This window comes from Lepisma saccharinum, chromosome 2 (genome assembly GCF_977018435.1).
Source record: "Lepisma saccharinum chromosome 2, izLepSacc3.1, whole genome shotgun sequence".
Lineage (NCBI taxonomy): Eukaryota > Metazoa > Arthropoda > Insecta > Zygentoma > Lepismatidae > Lepisma > Lepisma saccharinum.
In genome coordinates this window covers 3046736-3069482 of record NC_139230.1, presented here as the reverse complement: position 1 = coordinate 3069482, position 22747 = coordinate 3046736, and the positions used below count along the sequence as shown (strand labels likewise).

General features: G+C 37.7%; 1 protein-coding gene across 3 annotated transcripts in view; it reads right to left on the bottom strand.

Annotated features, from left to right (window-relative positions):
- The window catches only part of LOC145983866 (uncharacterized), a 44116-nt gene extending 25158 nt beyond the window's left edge, over nt 1–18958 (bottom strand). Inside the window, exons 1-3 of one of the 3 annotated variants that reach the window (XM_083116928.1) lie at nt 18596–18958; nt 5845–6120; nt 994–1125 (exon numbers count right to left, since the gene is read on the bottom strand). In XM_083116928.1, the coding sequence (XP_082973054.1) occupies nt 994–1125; nt 5845–6120; nt 18596–18693 (506 nt within the window). In that variant the 5' untranslated portion in view covers nt 18694–18958. Of the gene's footprint in view, nt 1–993; nt 1126–5844; nt 6121–18371; nt 18543–18595 lie in introns of those variants that run through there. The other 2 variants (XM_083116929.1, XM_083116930.1) reach the window with 2 other exon arrangements.
- Between the last annotated feature and the right edge of the window lie 3789 nt (nt 18959–22747).

Sequence of the window (22747 nt, the reverse complement as noted above, 5' to 3'; positions counted from 1 at the left end):
CTGTGTTTTCCTAGTGTATTCAACCACAAAGTGTGTTATGGTTCAGCAAATGTTTTCTACTGCACAGCGTGTATTTCTTTATGATTCATGTGTGTTAACTAAATCGGCACGTGAAGTTCAAAAGCGATTTGAAACAAGATTCCCGGATGTAAAAGTTTCACGTGATTTTTATCTCTGGGGTAGATTTTGAAAATGCTGTATACAAGTCAAATCCACACACCCTGAAAGAACTGAAACATAACATCCATCAAGAAATTACCAACATTAATCAACAGGAACTGAAGCAAGTTATAAGTTAACTTCATCAAGAGGTGTAAAAAATGTGTGGACAATGAAGACTGCCAGTTTCAGCACCTTCTTTCATAAATTGGTAAGCAAATAAATCACTCTTTAAACTAGTCATGGAAACTTGCATGCTTCATGCACAGTCTACAGTGCCAACACATGGCCACAAGCACCTCCCTTATCCATAGTGCAAACAGTGGGACAGTGGTCTACACTTGAATAGATCACTCTGAATATGTTGCATCATGTAGGTAGATAAGGCCAAGTTCCCATGCACATTGCATGAAGGCACATAGGGAGATGTGTAAGTAGGGCACCACACATTCTCAATCTCAGCCATTTTTGGGGGTGATGTGATCAGCACCATGCTCTGGCTGTCTTAACCCTCCTCAAGGTACCTATTCTTTTGGTGCTGGGTGAACCACAGAGCCACTTTATGCAGGGACAAGGTTGGAAAAACTTTGACCTAGATCACCAACTCCATGAAATGAACCTTGGTCTCTCACATGGCAGTCAGACACCCTACCAACTTGACCACCACAAATCTCTCTGCTACTGTATTTCACCGCAACCCCTACCAACCACCAATATAATTAATTTGCACAATTTCAATAGGTCCTAGTAGAAGTAATATACAAACAAATGCAATATATAGTAATGTACAAAGTGTCTGATTTCCTTCTTCCCATGAAGAGGATTCACACTTACATGTTAGGCCTTCCTGGCATCTTGTGAGTTGGATATTTGCACATGTTGTACTGAGCCCAGCCAGATGGAATCTTCTGATTTGCACTCCAGTCAAAGGAATTATACATTGTTGGCTCTCCAATCTGCTGATTCCTTTAAATAAGAAGAAAGACAGCTATACAAAAAAAGTCAAACATGAATATAAATTTAACATAAGAGTTTACTTCTTCTGTCAAAAAACACAAACAAGTTTGGATCAACTAACTCAGGGAATCCAAAATTTAGTGAATATTGCATTATATTACAGGACTTAATTAATATTCCCCAACATGGATTTAGATGAGAGGATCCTTAGGCTCAAAAGATAGAAATTTAAAACATAAGACATAACAGTGCACTTACAATGTTACTGCATTTATTGTATCATGCCCCTGCCCCTCTGCCATAAACCTAAGAATGTTCATAACACAGTCATCTCACACACATTATACATACATATATATTGTGGAATGAAACAAGGGAGCACTCATAAAAATCTCAATTTTCTAAACCATTTACAAACACTTCAACGTGAATGCATCAATATATATTATTTACTAGAGTTTTGCTTAAAACTATTTAAAGAATTGAATCAGAATATTAAAATAGCCACAGTTTAATCACTAAATTCATTTCTCCCACAATTCTTCAACAATTAAAATTTTGAATTTTGCATTAATTTAGAGGATAGACTTTGCGAAAGTGTTGTGTAGTATTCTTGCAAACTACTCAACATACCAATACTCCACAAAAGAATTGGCCAATATCAATACATAGATATACGTGTTCAAGTGTTATATTTATTACTCCTTTTCCTGAAAACACCCAAACTCACTCCTTCACTCTTGTTACTCAACAAAATCCCTGACACTAATGCATGTAGATCCATTTTACAGTAATTTTCCCACTGACTCCCACACACTGAGGGCAGGTTCATGCAAAAAAAAAAAAAATGTTGAAAAGTTGTAAACCATTACTTTTTTAAATGGAAATCTGTTCAAGCAGGTGATAAACCATGGGCTCTCAAAACTGGTTGTGGAAGATTACAACGATGACATAACCATGAATAGTCTCTTGGGCTATCGACCAGGTGGAAAAGATTCCAAGCTTTCGAGAGCTAACATCACTCTACCCTGAAGATGAGAGTGACTTTAGCTTTTGAAAGCTTGGAATCTTTTCGACAACTCACCTACTAGATAGCTCGAGAGAATCTCTTCATCATTCGTCACCCGTAAAGCTATAAGACTTACTTCGATGACATAACCACTTTATTTTACCACTTTCCCGCCCTAATTCTATGGTCTGTCAATGACCAGCTTAAATGCCAATTTTTGTAAACAATATTACAACAGAAGGTGTTTAATGAAATGGCCATCTATTTTGACAACTGAAATGGTCACATGAACAACATTGTATCCAGGAAAAACCAAATGCGACAGAAACAACAAAACAATCAGCCTGTTGCTTTTTTAACTCAAACAGAAAGTTACATGGTGCAGAAAATTCTTCTATCTGTTCATAAATCTTGTCACTACTACATATATTCTAGAAGCCAAAAACATTTTTTTCTTCAAATTAATGTTTCTGTTGCCTCCGTTGGTTACAACATTGTTGAAGTGACTGATTCAATTGAAATATTTGGCATAAAAATAATTGTTCTGCAACACTGAAGTATTTTGGAGGTTATAATTCAAATGATCTTCAAATCTCAATTTCAGGAGATAGAACACCTTGTCACGACTGTTGTGGATTACATTAACAATTGCTTCCATGACTGGCAGATTAATTGTAGATGTTTTCAAACTGAGGCAACACAGTCACCCAATTTAATATCATTAAATTTTTTGTTTGGGTTTAATTAAGGTCTGAAGTGTACTGTAGAAGAATGAAAGACATACCTCATCTTCAAAAGCATATTACTAAAATGGGTCAAAAGGAAACTCTTAAAATACTAGAATATATACTTTGAGAAATGAAACAAGAATTTGATGAGGTTTAAAAATTACACCTCTTGCCTAAAGGAATAAAATTTGATGGAGTGAAATGTTTATTATTAGTCCTTTTTTGAGCACAATAAAAGTATCTTTTTACAAAACTACGGATTACCTAAGTAGATTTCTAGCTTCTGAAATATGCTCATGTTTAAAGCTGTGTAAATGCTCTTTTGTGACATTATGCATTCCTATTACGATTTACATGTGTTCTACGTTAAATGCGATGATGTGCATAAACGATGATTAGATGAAACAACAAACGTAACGAAACACCCATGCCCTGAACATCAAGGTGCATGCATTTCAATGACACACTCAAATTATTATCATTGACTTTACATGTGCAGCTTGATTTCAAATACCACAGGTTAAGAAACAAAATATACATGACAAAATGCTAGAAATATTTAGTGAAACAGGAAAGAAATCTCTAAGTGTATTACATATAAAATACAAATAAATATGTTCTCGAAAAGTGTAGAATAAAAAAGAAATCATAATGATAATTAATATACATGTTAATAATAATATAATAAAATATATATATAATCAAAAAGTAATGCCTCCTCGTATATTTTTTTGTAATGTGTAGCACGTTGTTGATGTGTTATTACTATGTGATATATTAGACCTTCACTAACACTTGTGTACTTTATGTTTCAGTTTGACTGAAGGAAGCCATGGATTTGAGGCATAAACAAAGAGCTGTGATGGAGTTCTTGGCAAAAGAGGGTTGCTTCCCTGTAGAAATTCATAGGAGGTTAACAAATGTGTATGGGGACACTGTAGTGGACGTGAGCAATGTCAGATGTTGGGTGAAGAGGTTCAACGAAGAATATTGCAAACAAACCACGCAGCGGACTTCAATCAACATCACTGATGGAGGACAAGAAATGCCGGGCAGATGAATTGATTCATCAGGATCGGCGCATCATAATCGAGGAGTTGGCAGCCGTACTTAACGTGTCTTATGGGACTTCTCAGGCCTTAGTCTGTGACTTAGGATACCACGAAGTGTGTGCTAAGTGGGTTCCCAAAGAACTGACCGCAGACATGCTCACTAGGCGTGAGGAAGTGTTGCAAGAGATCCTGGCCACGTTTGAAGCACATCAGAATGACTTTTTCAAAGATTGGGTCACTGGAGATGAAACATGGGCATATAAGTATGACCCAGAGAGTAAAGTGCAATCGATGCAATGGTGCCATAGTGGCCTCCACATTCCAAAAAATTCAAGTCTGCAAGATCAACACAGAAAGTGATGACATAGTGCAGACAGCAAACTCCAGAGTTTTCCCAACATGGATTTGACACTTGGGTTCAACGCTGCCGTACATGCATTGAACTGAACGGTGATTATGTGGAACAGTAAGCATATGTAGAAGAGGCTTCACTATGACGTATATTTTATCTTGATTGATGCATTATTAAAGATCTGGGATGGCAGGAGGCATTACTTTTTGATACCCCATAGTATGTTGTGTAAGAAACATAAAACCATAGTTCATCGAGTCGATAATCTTAACATCCTGCTGAAAAATAAGTTTCACATGCACCTGCCACTTTCTGCCTGTGCTGGCAAGAATTCATTGGAATGTTCGCCCTTTTGTGGGCTGCAAAATTACAATCTGTCGGTTATGCTCAACTTCATGCATGGAGGTTCAATGGCTGGCTATAATTCCATTAAAATAGGACAACTGTCCATTTGTAACGGATTGTTGTAAATAAAACATCACCAGATGTTGTTTCAAAACATGGCCCTCTAAGTTCACGGATCTGACACTTTTGCTTGCATTTCCGAGGTTGCATTAGACCCCAGCTCCAAATATTCAAATTCTGTGATGAAAGCAGTTGTAACACTTTCTTGCACACACACACAACAATAAATATGAATGAGTACTGATGACAACTATTCAGTCTGATTGAAGATGACAAATAAAACCATCTGCTTTATAGACTTATTGATGATTCAAAGGAACAAGAGTCCTTTCTTCTCTATACATCATCACATTTACATAGGTTCATAAAATGGAAAACCTCGTACTTCAGGAGCCATGCCAAAAATACTTGCTACATCATCCCTTCAGAACTTTCATCTAATCATAATTCATCCTCATAATCATGATTAACTTCAGGAATAATATATAAGGAAGGTTAAAAATATAGAAACGGCATCAACTATACTTAGACGATATTGATCATTGTAATTACAGCTTTGTTTTGGATATAAAAACAAACTCTCCTGTAAATGGACATAGCAGGATGTTCTCTGTGAATAAAGGACCAACTAATGCACAGAAGTTGCATTAGGTGATATGCACAAAACATGTTTCATTCACTATTGGTTTCTTTCTCCCTCTGACAACTGAATGCACGCCAACTTGAACAAAAACAGAAGGGTTTGCCAAGTTAGTTTACAAATTAAAGTTTAACAAAGGAAAGAATTTTTAGGAATCTCTACAATAGGAATATAACAGCATACATTACATCATACTTGCATCAACAACAACAAAATAGTACTACAAATTGTTTGAATTCAGTACTCTAAACTAAAAGGAGGGTGACATTATAGTTGTTGTTACATAAAAAGAAAGGAACATGGGTTGAAACTACATTTTAGATACACATGAGCACTAAAAAATTAAGAGAATTTTTCACACACTGAATTTGCCACAAGTCAAACATTTTAAGTTCCATAACTTCATGGAAGAATTTGCCAAACAACCAATGGATGAAAAAAAAAAGAACGGGAAAGATAGAACCCTGCTGAAGCTTTCTAGGAATTCCCTACCAATGAATGCAACAGAACGAGAGATAAGAACATAGACCAAATTTCCTTACCCTTCCTCTTCTGGCTTCAGCTTTTTCTTACGTCCTCTTTTCTTGGGGATGGGTTGCAAAATAACAGTGGGGCCTCGTGGTTGGGGTGGTGGAGTAGGATCATCATCCACAAAACTGTAGGGATCATCAGGAGGATCGGGTTTAAGACCCAAGTTACCCTGAATATGACTTAATAACTTCTGTCCGTCACTTTGTACCCTGATATCGAGATCACCACTTGTTTCATATCCATCATCATGAGCTTCTTGTTTCATTGTACTGTCAGGAAAAGCCGACCTGCATGAACAACAACTACAGTAAATACTAACGTTTGGTGCTTAAAAAAACTTCACTGCATCATTAACCTTATATCTACGTAAGGACAGAATTGTATTTAATCAATTCACAGTATTGGGTTACAAGGTATAGGAAACATTTAAATTTACTGCATACACATTTATATGAAATTACTGCACCCTAACTACTAAAGTTTATATGCACTAGTTACTCTAATATGCAGAAACTCATGTGTTGTGATTCATATACATTTAAGTCATATGCAAGCTACCTCTTGATACAATTGCATATCATATGCAACTGGTATATACTTGTATGATTAACATTCTGTGTATGCTGCAAATGATACTTGCATGCTGTTAGAAAAGTACAAGGGAATGGTATTTTATTATCTGTAGATTGCACATAACATGATCTGAAGAATTTTTATGTAATAAGGGAGACATTTGTTACACTCATTGACCTTAAGACCATTTTAATCTCTCTTTATAAAAAAAAATCTGCAACAAAAGTTGAAATTGGAACTAATATTGTTTGGGAGTAATGTTAATGAATATGCTTTAGTGTCCATAGTCTACACCAGACCCTACTAAATAAAATTTTGTGGAACTGTTATTCCAATAATGACACCATCTTAGTGACAATATTAGCACAATTTTATGTTACAAAATTAGGAAATTTGCCATGAAGATTCAATAAAGCAAATTAACAAGAAGCAATGATTCAAATTTTAATACAGTGTGGTGAGACTGGCACGTTAGCTTCAATGAACAATTATGTATAGAAAAATGTGCAGTGATCATGAAAATAAAAAGGAAGGAGTCAATTACAACTTTTATCAAAGGCACCAAACCAAAAACTTGGAAAAACACATCAAGGTACACATCACAGTCGCACTACGCAACTACAGAGATCTCAGGTTCAAATCCTGGCCTGGGCATGAATGTTTGAGAACGTCCATTCATAAAAAAAAAAAAAAATTAAAACATTTCTTCACAAAGGAAGCAAGAAGAGTAGAAATCATCTATAGAGATATTTGTGGCACAGATCAAGATCTAGAAATGTTGATCCGACAATAACATGCAGTTCATGGAATCCTGTGGCTATAAAGAACGCAGGTGAAAGATTGCTGGATTACAGTAAATTTAAATAATTGGAACTGGACCTGCAGCTTAAAGTGGGATCCGAATGACTGTGCAGCGTGCTTCCATGGGCACTTGCTGTATTAATATGCAGTCACGTCAATACACACTTTAAATGTATTTGCTTTCAAATCAAAACCATGTAATAAATGCCAACCCAAATGCTACAAAAAAATGCTTCCATGTGAAATAGTGTCTGCATGTTATTGTTTGATAAGGAATTTCGGTGGGATATACTCTATGTGATCAAAAGTATCCGGACACATCGCGAAACGTGTGTTTATCATAGAGGGCGACACAGTACTGACATCTACCGCGTACAACACATAGTCAGCGAACTCAGTAGTCTGCAGACAGTGTGAGACAGCAGTATGGGATGGTCTGAGGAACTCACAGACTTTCAACATGGTCAGTTGGTTGGGTGCCACTTATGTAGGAAGTCTGTGTGTGAGATTTCCACCCTCCTAAACATCCCTCTGTCCACTGTTTCCAATATTATAGTGAAGGGATGTGTACAACCCAAAAGCGTGCAGGGCAACCTCCCATGTTAACCTCCAGAGACCATCGAGTGTTGAAGAGGTCGTACAGCATTATCGTCAATCATCCATCGCCACCATCACATAGGAATTCCGAACTGCATCAGGATCTACTCCAAGCACCATTACTGTTTGGCGCAAGGTGCGGCAACTTGGTTTCCATGGCCGAGCAGCTGCCCACAAGTCAAACATCACACAGACAAATGCGAAACGCCACCTCGTGTGGTGCAAGGAGCGTCGAAACTGGACCATAGAACAGTGGAAAACCGTTGTGTGGAGTGATGAATCACAGTACGCAATGTGGCGATACGATGGTAGGGTGTGGGTGTGGCGAATGCCTCGTGAACGACATCTACCAGCCTGTGTAGTGCCGACAGTGAAATTCGGAGGTGGCGGGGTTACAGTGTGGTCATGTTTCTCCTGGAGGGGGCTTGGCGCCCTTGTTGCTTTACACGGCAATGTCACGGGACAAGCTTACGTTGACATTTTAACAGCTTTCATGCTGCCTACCGTCAAAGACTAGTTCGGGGATGACCATTGTGTCTTTCAACACGACCAAGCACCCGTCCATACTACAGGGCTTGTGGGGAGTGGTTTGACGACAACAACATCCCACTAATGGACTGGCCTGCGCAGAGTCCTGATTTGAAACCCATAGAACATCTCTGGGATGTTTTGGAATGTAGACTTCGTGCTAGACCACACCGAACCACATCAATACCTCTTCTCGTTTTTGGCCTCTGCGAGGAATGGGCTGCCATTCCTCAGGAAACCTTCCGGCACCTGATTGAAAGTATGCCTGTGAGAGTGAATGCTGTCATCAAGGCTAAGGGTGGGTCAACACCGTATTGACTGCCAGTGTTCCCGATGGAGGGTTGCCCGAACTTGTACTTTATTTTCAGGTGGGTGTCCGGATACTTCTGATCACATAGAGTATATTAGGCCTATCTCAGAAAATAATTCCCTTTAAAACAAAACTTTTAAAAGAATATGCAGCAATAGCTTTGGTTGTTTCATTGCTCTGTCCATGCAGTTTGATGAATAAAAATGTAATTTTCATTGTTTTGCATGGGAAACAAGTCAAAGTCAAACAAATTCAATACAGTTGTAATGATACAACACTAGTCAGAAATGTTTGATTTTTCTCAACAGTGCAGACACTCATTTGTGGTGATGATCCATTCAAAGATTCATAATAAACAAGAAATTCAAAGTGTCCACTGGACCTAACACAAACATAATTGTCCTTAACAAATAGCACATGTAGTGCACAACATATGTGTAACAATGAGCTATCAATAACTGCCAGAGCTGATTTCTGAATAATCAATTAATGCTCTCATGGACATGTGTGATACATCTTGTGTAGAAAAAAACTGGTGCTCAATACAAGCGAAGAAGATGCATGTAACAAACAAAACCACGAAAGTGTAACGCTTTTAGTGATGTGAAAAAATGAAGGAGAAATATTTATTTAAAAAATAGAAGTCTATGAATTACATCATTAAGCATGAATTTTAGGATAAAGCAATATTCGAAATTCAACTTTCTTTAAAAAAATAAATAATAATAAGTGTCAGCTTAGTAGTAGTGGTTACATATGGAGACTAAGGAGTGATGTTTAGTTGGCAGTGACATAAATAATGACAACTGCATTGAACACACCTTAAAAAAAAAAAAGCATAATGCAGTATCTTCCAACTATGTTGTGCATGCGAATTCAGATATGTTTCTAGTCTTGGAATTTTACATTGACTTTCTTCCTTTGGGTTCATTGTGATTATGATGATCTGCAACCAAGATTAAATTGATGGAAAGACAAAAAGGAATGCCATGCCCAGGCCTGGACTTTTACTTTGACTAGCAGCAGTGAGATCATGAGTCAAGCATTCAATGTGCTTGGTCACTGAAGTGGCATGTATTGCGAGAGTTATTTTTACCTAGATTGTTCGATGCTAGTACTGAACATTGTCTCGCACCATGGCCGTGCATTCTAAGGTGCAACCTTTGGGCTCTGGCAATGGGACACATGCAGGTTCGAGTCTCCCGGGGGAAGTGTAACAACTTTTCTTTTGAGATTTTGGCCACCCACCATCATGAGGAAATTGGGGAGTTACGAATGAGTAGCATAGCCCGGTCATGGAAAGCTACAACGACGATGACTGGGGATCCATCGTGCTGACCACACGCCACCTGGTAACTGGTTGGATATCTCCCACCTCGAGTGAGTAGAATCAGGTGGGAGTGAGGCCAGCACTTAATAGGTAGGCCTGGGCACCTCAATGGGCTGTAGCGCCACGGATTACAGTAATCAACAGTATATGCCTTGGAAATAATGAAAATAGTAAAGTAGAAGCAGCACATGTCGACAAGAATACTCTTAAATAATTCTTGAAGCTTTCCTGGCAGCGAATATTGAAGAGGTTTTCTCGGGCAATCAGCCAGGTAATTTCCAGAAAGGCTTCCGAGAAGTAATGTCACTCTCATCTTCAGGGAATGAAGTGCAGAGAAAAGTCAGGGTGACGTTATATGTATTTGGTATGGAAGGGGTCTGGTGAACTTCATTCCCTGAAGATGAGAGTGGCGTTAGCTCTCGGTAGCCTTTCCGTAAATCACCTGGCTGATTGCCCGAGAAAACTTCTTTAAGAATACTCTTTATTTTGCAACATTATTTCTTATATGTTTTTTTATAGAGAACATTAAACACAAACCTGCTGTTGTGAATTTGAACTAAAATGGTGAAGTAAACATTTGTTTCATAACGTAAACTGTAATTATATAGTGTGTGCCTCATTGAAGTCAAGTTTAGGCCAGTCTTCCAGTGATAAGCAATGACCTTGGCACTTGAGGTATCAATTGAATACATGTATATCTTTAAAGCACCCCCCCTTTTTTTTCAAACATGCACACAAATGCGTAGAATCATAGAGTGCAGTTGTTTCAATATAGACGAAAGAACTTGGCTATTTCAGTGAAAGTGATAATTTGGTACAAAGGCTTAACTTTATTTATCTGTGCAAGTGTCTGTAAATATCTGAATCCTCAATGCAGTTCACTTAAAAAATTAAATGTGATTTACATCTAACGTTATAGTAGATACTATAAAAAATTAGTCCTCACTGTCAAAATTAAATGTAGAAAGGAAATGCTAAACAACGAAACACAAACTTTTAGGTGTATACTTCGGGCGACTGAAAATCTTGTCGGATTGCACAAGTAGCTTTAATTTTCTTCACATATTTGCTACACTTGTACATAAAGACACACGGAATAATCTCATAGGCCCACCAAAGGGGAGGAGGGGGATTATAGGGAGTCAGAGCTTCTTTTGGAGTATTTTTCTTTTTAAAAATTAGAACACCCATGCCAAGATCAGGATTTGAACCCAGGACCTCTGGCATCATAGCATGCTGTGCTAACCACTTTGCCATGGAGGGAATAATAAAGAGATGCAAGATCTAGTAATCTATCACTGCTAGATTCGGTAGTCCTCAGCGCATGTCATTGCATTCACGAACCTATCAGGTTAGCATTAGCACAAGTAAAGTATCCCAGATTCAGAAAAAAAAAAATAGAGGAAAGAGATTCAACACTTTGAAAACATTTCCAGCTATCTACTACTACAAATAGGTACTGAAACTAACTCGGTAGAGTCTCAATCGGAATGTGTACATTACTGTTCTAAATAAAAAATTGACACACATCTCAGTGAGCCACAAAAAAAGAAATGTTTCTTCCTCCCAACAATTATTCCAAGAGAAGTTGAAGCTTGCATGAGTGCAGGGGGCATCGAAATTCTATTCTTTCTGCAGATGTACAAATCTCTGCCTATGGTTCTCGTACATATCATCAAAACCTGTTTGAACGTCCTCTGGTTACAGAAATGCCATGTTGAAACAAGTGTGATTGGTGCTACATCTTGATTAATTCACATTTTGTCTTGTAGCATATTCCAATGTTCTAAACCCTCAGAATTATTTCTCAGATGATAAAATGCTTCAAATAAATACCAGGCCAAGAAAAATATTGTGTTGTGCAAACCATTTAGAGCAAGTAATCCCACAACAGACCTTGAGTTCAACAATTAAGCTGAACTCACCCAATATCCCTAAATCACTTATAAGACATTACTTTCATGGAATGGGACAAAAAAAGTTATTTCAGGTTAAATTACAATGCAGTGGTATACAATAAAATACAGTGAACATATGCACATGTAGGAGGCATGCTTTATTTGTGCAATGATAAAAGTTTTGGTTTGAGGATGTGCTGAACCAGCTAGTCTTCTAGGCCAGGAAATTATTCAAGTTCTTCACAACATAATAATCGTCCTCACGCTGTGGTCTTGTGAAAGAAAATGTGGTGTTTACAAAACATCGGAAAGAAATCAATCAATTGTTTCATAAGCGTATCAGGCTAATCATGAAGAAAATGAATGATGATTACATGAAACTGATGAAGGAATACTTAAAATGAAAACACATACCCAGTGTGGGACTTTAACCTGAGACCTACGGTTGTGGGATCGTGAGTCAAATACTTGAAAACTGTTGCCGTGAACCTGTAAGTACAGTCTAGCTATTCCATTCATGTACACTGGGACAATGCACACATTCAGCAAAGTTTACTGGATGTTAAGGCATCCAATGACGAAATACAGTTTTTCACAGGCTTACATGAAAGTAAGAACAAAATTCACAAAATAAGCTTTCCGTTAACTTCAGTCAAAATGCAGATTTTCTTTAGCAAACTCTGTAGAAAAGGAAACATGCAAAATGAAAGGGGATGTAAGGCATAAACTGTGGTTTTACAGGGTCAAGTGTATAACAGGTAACCTGCTGGGTGTTTTCAACTGGATACCACTTCTACAACCTACATCACAAAAACATGAAATTGATAGGATGGTAAAACTAAGAGCAAAAGATGGTAAAATACATTGAATGGTTAATGGGATGTTGTTATTTATATATAATTTATTCATTGTGCACTATGGCCCCAGCATAATGTCCATAGTACAAGCTAACCCTGTGACCAAGTTGATTGATCCTTGCATGCATTTTGAACACACATATCAACTCAAGTCACAAGTTTTATTTTTTAAAAAAATTAAACAACACTAGAGACTGTTTATTACTTAATCACAATACACTTTAATGAGCAGCATGTTTAAATTCCAGGTTATAAATACTTACAGAAACAGGTGCTAGCCAAGAGTGGTATAAAAAGTATGCAAGGTTACATGTATAACAACATGGGGAATAAGATGGAAGGATTTGAAATAAAACAATGTTTTTGCAGATAGTGATGTCATCAGCAGCATTTGTTGATTGCCTTAACAAGTCATGTTGAATTTTTCATGCTTTCCTTCCCAATCCTGTATATACCATACATGCCACAACTGTTAAATTTTATGAGCTATTGGAAGCTTATTCTCTTTTTGCTTTAGATCTAGAAATTTGTCTTGTATTCAGTTTGTATGGAGAGAATGGTGATTAGCAATATATATTTCAACAAAAACAATGATTTTAAATGTACCTGTCATTTCCTTTTAATTCACCATTACAGCATTTCTTTCCAATTCCCACTTAAAACATCTGTTCCCTGCATATCTTCCCAACTACATGGGTTTTTATTTAACCGCAGGCTCCAAGGTTCCTTTCTTCCTATTTAAGTTACTGTAGGTCACTTTTCTACCTCTTAGGTTCATGATTACAAAATGGGCAATGGGATAAACTCAATGTTTACCCATGTCTCATGCAGAGTTTGAACCTGGAACCTCTGGCATTGTATCATATTACGTTAATGACTCTTCCATACATCCACTACACTACTAAAACCAGCAAAATAATATATCATGCATGAAGATAGTAGTAACATGCATGCAAGCAGAGATCATTCAGCTTCTATGAAGACCAACTACATCAGACATGTCAAACTCAATTCTTGCAATGATCATTTAACTGACAACTCAAAATCCTTCGACAGTAATGTTTATCATTATTAATAACAGTAGTAGTGGTACTATCAGTACTCTGGTGGCGCTGAATTATTTTCAGTTGATTGCATGTGGAGCTACATATTTTTAATTACTATATTGCATTGTATTAATTGTAGATTTGACTCACTGTACAATTTAACCCTTCATCAGTCCCACGAGAAAAATTACGTCATAGGTTGCGCAGAGTGCCAGAGACCAGGTGAGTAAAATATGTTCAACTGAAGGTCTAAAAAGCCAAACAAAAAATTATCATGAATAATTTTTTTGCAAACAGTTGAGATTGTATAAAACTATGAAATGTATAATTTAGTTAATAAAATAAATACACAGGACAAAATAAGTAATATTTCACACAATGAAAATTTCGATGTTACATGTGTGACCATGAAATTGGAAAAATGATTTTCTTGAGTGTTTGTTCTAAGTCCACTTTATGCACAGAAAGGCTAATCAGGACTGGACTTGCAGTTTAAAGTGTGATCCGAACCACATTTGCCCCTACTGGGCATCAAACCTAGGACAGCTTGATTAAAAGGCAAAAAAGTTACCACTGCACCATTGGGAAGGCAACTGGAAAAATGAGTTTCTGCTGCAAAAAATAACTGGTGATTCAAAGTCCTTTTAATATTTCATGACACACTTACAAATGTTACGCTGATGGGGCTTAATGGTCATCTGAATCAAACTGTCCATCTATTGACTCACTTTCCCTTGGAATTTTCAAGAATAACTGTCATATCTGCTCTTCCTGCTTTCTGTCCATCTTACTACACCAACTGTTAAGTTATTGCACAAAATATCACAGTTTAAGAAAAATCACAAACACATAAATAAACAAAGTACTCTGTGTCAGTCACTCACGGAACGGCAGAGTGGGTTTTCAGTAAAAACTAGGTGTGCCATTAGTCGCGCACACTATCAGAAATCAGGACTTCGATGAACCATCCCCAATGGTTAGATTTGAGTCTCAGACTGGGCATCAGTGCTTGTGTACAGGTATCCTTTCATCAAACGTCATGCAATCATCATTTATATTGTGGTAGAAAAGAGATGTAAAGAAAAAGTCTAAATTTGCATAGGTGTTACAGAAATGGCCATAAGATCTACACACTCCATGGTACACTTGGTAGAGTGAGTCAATGTGTTATTCCTGCTGCTCTTCAAAAACCTGCACACTCCCCTCCTTTATGGAAAGAAATGCAGTCTTACAGGATTGTACAAGTGATCACAACTTTCCAAGAATTTTTAATATTTCAGTAAAATTTGAATGCCTATTCATAGTACGTATGTTCCAAGGTTAGTGTGTGTGTGCACTTCTGGTAATTATGACAAAACCATGACTAATGATTCCATCACATAATGATTTAACACACTGCAGCATTCACAGTTCATGGCAACCCTACAGTAAGCACTCAAGTTACTTGCCATGCATCAATTTAGTTAGAACTGAGCAACATGCATGAAGACACAAAGCATAGTAACCAATAAATACAAAGCAAGGAGTGAAAAAACAGAGTATGTCAAAAAAGTATTTCAAATCATCAGTCCACCAGTACATGGTATTCAATGGAATTTGCTGCAATGGTATGATACAGATAATCATCTTGATGATGTAAAATTTGTGCCTACGTGTGGGAAGGTACACCAAAGACTGATATACCAAAGTCAATGGAAAAATCCATTTGGTTATGAAACACAAGCAACACATTTAATTTGTGCATTTGCATCAATGGCAGAAACCCATCTTCATCCACTGAGAATAATTTGATTGTGCAGTTAATTATATGTGCATTATTCTTACATGACAGAGAGACCAAACATGAACATGTGTTTTTAACTCTCCCTCATTATTGACTTCGATTTAAAACTTTCACACACACACAATTGTAGCATACCATCACCATTCTAAAATGATTTTAGAACTGAGAAATGTGGATGAGTCTATGCCGAAATGTGTGCCGTGAATACATTGACTATACTGTTTTCATCCACTCTGCACTAAATAGAGAAACCTATCAGTAGTTTTCTGAGCGGTTTAATAACAGTATATATTGAGTAAGAGAATGATTTCCTAGCTCATGGTTTGTGATAGCTGGTCCAACTGTGAATACTTCACCTGTGTACCATTGTGTTCATAGGCAAAGCAAATATCATTGGCCCAGATCTTGATTGCAGAATTTGGATATCATAATGATGCACATATGTTTTCTACATGAATGGAATCCAATACCTGTCTGTAAGCACATTCTGAACAGGTTTTCTGATTACATATTGATTATTTTTGTTTCCATTCTGCTCATGTTTGGTATTCTTAACATTATTATCATGATCCTACATGCTTACTTTGTTATTATTTATATATTTTTGAGTAGATTAGGATTGATAGATTTGATTACATTCATATTTCCACATTTTTCTTTATTTCTTGCATGTGTACACAATGCAAAAAAGAATGTGGTACCCTTGACACTCCGTACCCCCTCGAGAAAGTGAAATATTTTGCATGGTTCATGAAGATTATGTTGTTTTTAGCTTGCGGAAATGTGTTATTGTGAAGTAAGGTATGTCCGTTACCTTACCACGAAGAAATACAGTCTGAAGGCTTTGCCCAAGTGAATATAGCACCCAAAACAAAATTCCACAACAGCAGCTATAATTTTACGTCTATAGGAGTTGTTAGATTTGGAGCTGGTAACAATTTTTAATGTGTTCTTTCGCTATTTCAGTGTGCATACAGTTTCTACTATAGTGCAACCACAAGCAAAACAACCTGCACAGACCTGTGACTCCTGTGAGGAGGGGATGGAAAGAGTGGACCATGCTTCCTTATGGCCCGAGCTGAACGGAAGAAGGGAAAGCTGCACGGGCACTTTTCGTTTTTTTTTCCTTGTGGTCGCTATATAATAAAATGCAGCAAAAGTACCGAGATGGCAGGATTTTACTCACACAGGCCATTCTTTGGATGAAATACCTCTGTTATTTGTGTTTTCCGTGTCTCCTGGAACCAATGTTATATTACGTAAAACATCAAAATTTGTCGATTAAAAAAATCAACATAATTCTCGGGAGGGAGGGACAGTGGGTGAACTACTCTAAGAATGCTTCAGACAGCAGAAACTTACAAGAGTGATCACTAATGTAACCCATTTTTCACCACATAATTCGTCATGAATTACTGCTTTCTGTGTCCTTGAAAGGATCCAATAGTTTATCCGAACTTGGAACTTACTTCCACACTCATTTCCAGTATTCTTAATACCTTTGTTATCCTCCTATGCAACTTGTAAAAATCATTACACACTCAGTACCCTTACCAATGGATTACGCACCATCTAAGCATGTAACTTGCTGTAAACCACATAATGATTAATTGAGAGTTCACCTTCCGTTGCTTAAGTGAAACAACTTTATACACTGACTGCAGATTCAAAAACAATGCTGCATAATGTAAGCACCAATTTCAAAATGTCTAAAATTGTAAGCTCTCATTTTCATTGCCTGTAAGCAGCAATCAGATAACCAATGAACTTGTGCAAACTGAAACTATTAGAGATAAATAAATGTACAATACATAATGTAGAAATAATTATTTTCCATGTGTCCCCAGTTAGTTTCTATGTGCTCTTGAAAGAATATTGAGAATCAATTTGCAAATGTTGAGGGTTTATCCTACGGATCATGCTCAAAGCAGAACATTGCATTGTCCCAATATATTTCATTTCAACCTATGAGGTAGCAGTCTCAGACAAATTACTTCCATACAAAGCACACTACACCTAAACAATTGCCCCTTCTGTGTATTCACTGTTACAAAGCACATCCACACATGCACCATAAATTTGCAATGAAAATCATTATCTAAGTAAAACAGGGAACTTAGTGGAAGTAATTGAATTTTGGGTAACCACTCTAGGTTGTCACATGAAATAAAGTGAGATGTAGTACAATTAAAAGAGTCAGTGATTTCATTTAGAACTTTATGTACGTATAAGATGTGCATTCTGTAGTAGAATGAAGGACTTCTACCAATATTAGTAATGGATCATAAAACAACATAAACAGGGCAGATTTTTATACTATTTTTACAACTGAATAAGGTTTCCATCTTCAAACATAAAAAGTGGATACTTCGCAGTTGTAAACATTACACTGACAACCAAAATTCAACCATTAGTTTACTCGTAACGTGACTTTTTATTGTTTTGAATATATATCAATAAGACGTCATGCAAATTTCACCCACAAGCTATCCTCGACGATTCAGTACTTTTCCCGTTACAATTCAGTTTCAGCGTGTACATCCTTTCATAAATTAAATATTCCACACGCAAGAACCTCTGCATGTCCAGTAGAGCAACGACGAAATAAGTAAAAAAACAGTATCCGAATGAACAAACTTTACCAGTGCGGGGCAGATTAGGCCTAACGAAAGGTAAACAAACAGCCCGTGATCGCTTGACGCTGAAATGTATTAATCGATTTCTTTAAAATTCGCTCCTTATCGGACGTTATAGAGCCTCTTTTTGTTTTCTAATCCTAAATAATAATATAAATGCCAGATCCTCTCTTTCTTACCCTATACTGAACTCCATGTTGGGGTTGTAGTAATGATTTTCAGGGCATTTAAAGCCCATGTTTGGCCATACACAGTCATGCACCACTTTTTGCATGTTTTACGCTGTCTAAAAATTAAGTTGCAATGACAACACAACACACAAGTCTTCTGCACCTGCTACTCTACGCCGATGACTGATGCAGTGTCTGGTTAGTTTACAAATGACAGGTTGGAGTTTACTCACAACTTTAAGCCCTGTGACTCCGATCCAGGAGCGTCTTGCGCTTCCATTGCAGCTCCGAGGAGCGTAGCGGTTTCTCGAAAAAGAGTTGCAACTTGCATTGTGAGATGTTGTAAACACACGTTCCTTGTTGTTTCAATAACTTTTTACACATCCGACGTCTCACAGTTTCGCCAGCCCTTCCACCTAATGGCTGGCCATTTAAATATGGCTAACCAAACGAGCATCGAAACCTCACCCTTTAAAAAGAGTGAGCTCCACTGCGATTGGTTAACTGTTAGGTTGCTGAAAAATCAATAACATGCACTCTGAGCCTCCATTTTTGAGACATATGTATGTTCAAGGAGAAAATAAATATCATGCTCAAACACAAAACACTGTTATTTTTTCCTTGCGTTCACAGGTACTGCAAATCCTCAACCGCGATCCGATGGTTCGAAGTGCAAAGATTGATTCACTAATCAGCTGGAAGCCCAACTTGCTTTGCTCGATAAGTGGGTGGGACTTGGGGAGAAGAGGGGTTGTGATTCGCCATATATGGAACAAAACAAATGAATGTATTAAAGCGAATTTTGAAATACACTGAAAACCGCGAAACTTGGGAATTACTGAAGCGGATAAAGTTAATAATAACCATGCAGATACTAATTTTCTTTTCAATACTCTACTGTGAAGTCAATATAAATTACATTTAAAACAATCAACTTCATATTTCTTGGCTCCCTTACTTTATGAAGGTCTGTGTGATGCGACCGTTGGAGGAGCTAAGAAAAATCGAAATGGGTGTCTGCATTAATGAGAATTAATGATATATTAAACATAAAATAGTTGTTATATCGAAATCAGTTCATTGGTTGTGGGATTATGCACAATTGCTTTGTGTTAAATGCATTTAGCATTATTTAATGCTACCGTGAAATTAAGCATAAACCACATATTTGAACTAGGCAATGAATTTTTCTTTTTTCATTATTTACTTTACTATTCTTTTTAACATACTTGTGACATGTTTTTATGTATACAGAAGTATATGAGCTCCAAATACACGATTAAATACATGACCAAATGCACGCGCAAAAAATTGCATGGGGGTAATTGATTGATTGATTGATCTTGTGTTTTAAGTCCGCTTTATGCACAGTAAGGCTAATCGGGACTGCACTTACAGTTTAAGGTGGGATCCGAACCACTAGGAGCAGTGGCGAAACGTGACATTTTTACGTAGTCATCGCAAGACTTGCCAAACGTCAGGGTCAATTATTCAACCGGGGCGGGGCGGGGGATTCCTGCACTGATAATGATGATAACAGTGCCTCTACATGACGTGTGAAGTAGAGATAGCCAGATCCATTTTTCTACGGAGTATACGATCGTAAAATAAGGAAGACAAAACTTTCTTAATAACTACTACCCGAAAAAATGGAAAAATTGTTAAACCTCTCTCTAAATTCGGATTGCCTCGGGAATCCGGGTAGTAAAATTTCAGAATCGAGATTTTAAATGTTCCGGAATCCTGATATTTTTGGTCATCCCTGGTGTGAAAGTAAGATATGTTAGGAAAAAGGTTCTGTCTGAGGGTCTGAGTAAGTATGTCTGTCACCTCGAGAACAAAAATCTTGATCAGTCTTGTCATTTGTAAGCATAGTAAACACAAAACAAAATGAAGTACTTCGTGCTTTGTAAAGCAATAACATTTTTTTTCCGAAATCCAAAAAAGGAGAAACACTATGAAAGAAATACAATGGATCCAGAACTGCTTTTATTTTTTCAGTTCTTTCTAGCACTAACCGTGGGGAAATTTATTCTTTTGCTTACTTATATATATATTTTTCTATGAACCATTGCTTTAATATATTCTGTGTAAGTTGCATTGCGATGCTCTTCAATATGTGTTTTTGTCTTAAAAACAAGAGTGTTGCATGCTTTACAGTGCTGGACATTCTGAGAAGTTTCATCTGGATGACGTTACAGAAACCCTATCGTGTTTGTAAACAAGGGGGTGAAATAAAGGTCTCTTATGACCAGACCTTCAAGAGTGGGGGAAAAAGCGGTCGAAGGACCTTGGATTCGCGGACCTGCTGCGATGACCTGGCCCGCCTGACACCATTGCACTTAACAGGAAACATAGCGGGACGGTTGGACACGGGTGTGGGGGTAGAACTGGGCTCTCCTTTCGATGCGCTAAACTTAGCAAATCTCTTGCGTATTTCTAGCTGTTTCATGGTGTCACTTGACTAATTTCGCTCAAATACTCGAATATTCTGACTTATTTTTTACTCTTCTCTAAAACATTTAAAAAGCAACATTTTTATTATTTTGCTTTGTCATCGCCGCATCCCCGATGACCGGGCGCCTCTGACTATGAGACTCCATCTGGTATTGAACCCGGGAACATGGGGGTAAGAATGGCAGGAACAAACATTTCTTGCATGTACGCTTAACAAGAAAATAACCCGATCTGATGACAGTGGGAGGAAACTACTAAAAAAATGCAAAAGGTTCCAAACCTAAGAAGTGAAACAGTCAGTTGTTTTCAGTGGCTTTCCCAAGGATTTAGGGTTGGAGGGAATCATAAATACCCCTCCCCTTTGGTTCAGAATTCCTAAACAAAAACGAAATGAAAAGCATGAAAATGGCAAAATGTAGTACTGACTACTGCAGTGCCTTCATTTGGTTATTGTGCCGCTAGAACGCGACCCGTGTTGCGTCTGGAAGCACGTCGCTTGCCGACGTAATTAGATATACGCATCGCCTCAACTCGAGCGCATAGCGCATTTGGAGCTTTTCGAACCAAGGTTCCGTCAAGTTTCTCTTCGGTAAGCACACTGCGGACACGCTGCAATCGAGATAACTCTGATCAACATGTTATCGAGAACTGACACATGCGGTCTGAACCAGTGGCGTGCCCAAGGTAGGAGGAGTTGACAGAGTCATAATCCCCCTTTAGCTTAGCATTCCTAAAAAAAAAGAACGTCAAAGACAGAAAAAGATGGCAAAATGAGGACTGACTACTAAAAAAAGTATACGCAACCCCCTCCCCCGCCCTTCGAAAATCCTGGGCACGACACTGATCGGAACGTGGCATCATTAGCGGATTTAGCGGGGAAAGGGGCACGTGCCCGTTCAAGTATTTTGAAAAGTGATTACAACATTATATCCCAACTAACAAAAAAGGTTCGAGCGACACAAAACAGAATCCTTCAATAATATACTTTTCCATACTGCCAAAGAATAAAAAAATAGCACAAAATAGGCTAATCCGTACTGGGTCTATTTGAAATTGAGATAGTAAGCCGCCGTTGAAACAAGTCTGGAGCATCTTGATTACAGTTACTTGCACCTGTAGACTCCAGTACGCTAGATCGTTACACAATGATTGAACAACACAATTGATATGAAAGAAAAACCGTACAAATGAAGTAATAATAATAGCTATGATGGCATTTTACCCACACTCAGTGATTTATCCACACACCCCTAACACCCCCCAACAACCTCCAGAATTTTGACGAACACCCCCGAAGCAGAAAAGTGGACTCCCCCTGTAGGGGGGGGGGTGTAAATATGGATTTTTATATCTACAATAGAATGACAATAATTCAACATTAACAGAATGGAACCATTTGTAGCTCTACAAGAAGCGTAGTCCAATGGACCTTTCGATCAACCAAAACCAAAGTCTCAAGGAAGGAGGGTGGAATGTGCAGCATGCCATTTCCTGGAAACACCAGCTCCCCTGACAAGGCTTTGGTCAGCTCTAGGAAAGGGACATTGCCAGATGGAAAATTTCAAATTGACCTCTCGCCCTCTTTACAGGGAGCACATACCGCACACAGTGTTGACAGTTCAGCGCTTGAATACCTAAATAAATATTTCATAAGTACGTTACAGATCTGTAAATTCAACCCCTGAGTCAATGAAATTTACATTTTGTTGCATTTTCCTTTCGAATCTTTCATGTGAAAAATGTACGATAAAAGTAAGGGAAGAAATTGAAAGATACAGGTTTAACTCCTTGTAGTGAATTCTGTTAAGCCCCTATCACACGGAACTGGATTTCTAGTAGGAATGCCCTGAACTAACTTTCTAGGTAGCAATCATGGCCGCCTGGCTGACTGCTTGACTGGTTTGGAGGAAGGACATGTTCTAATTGCT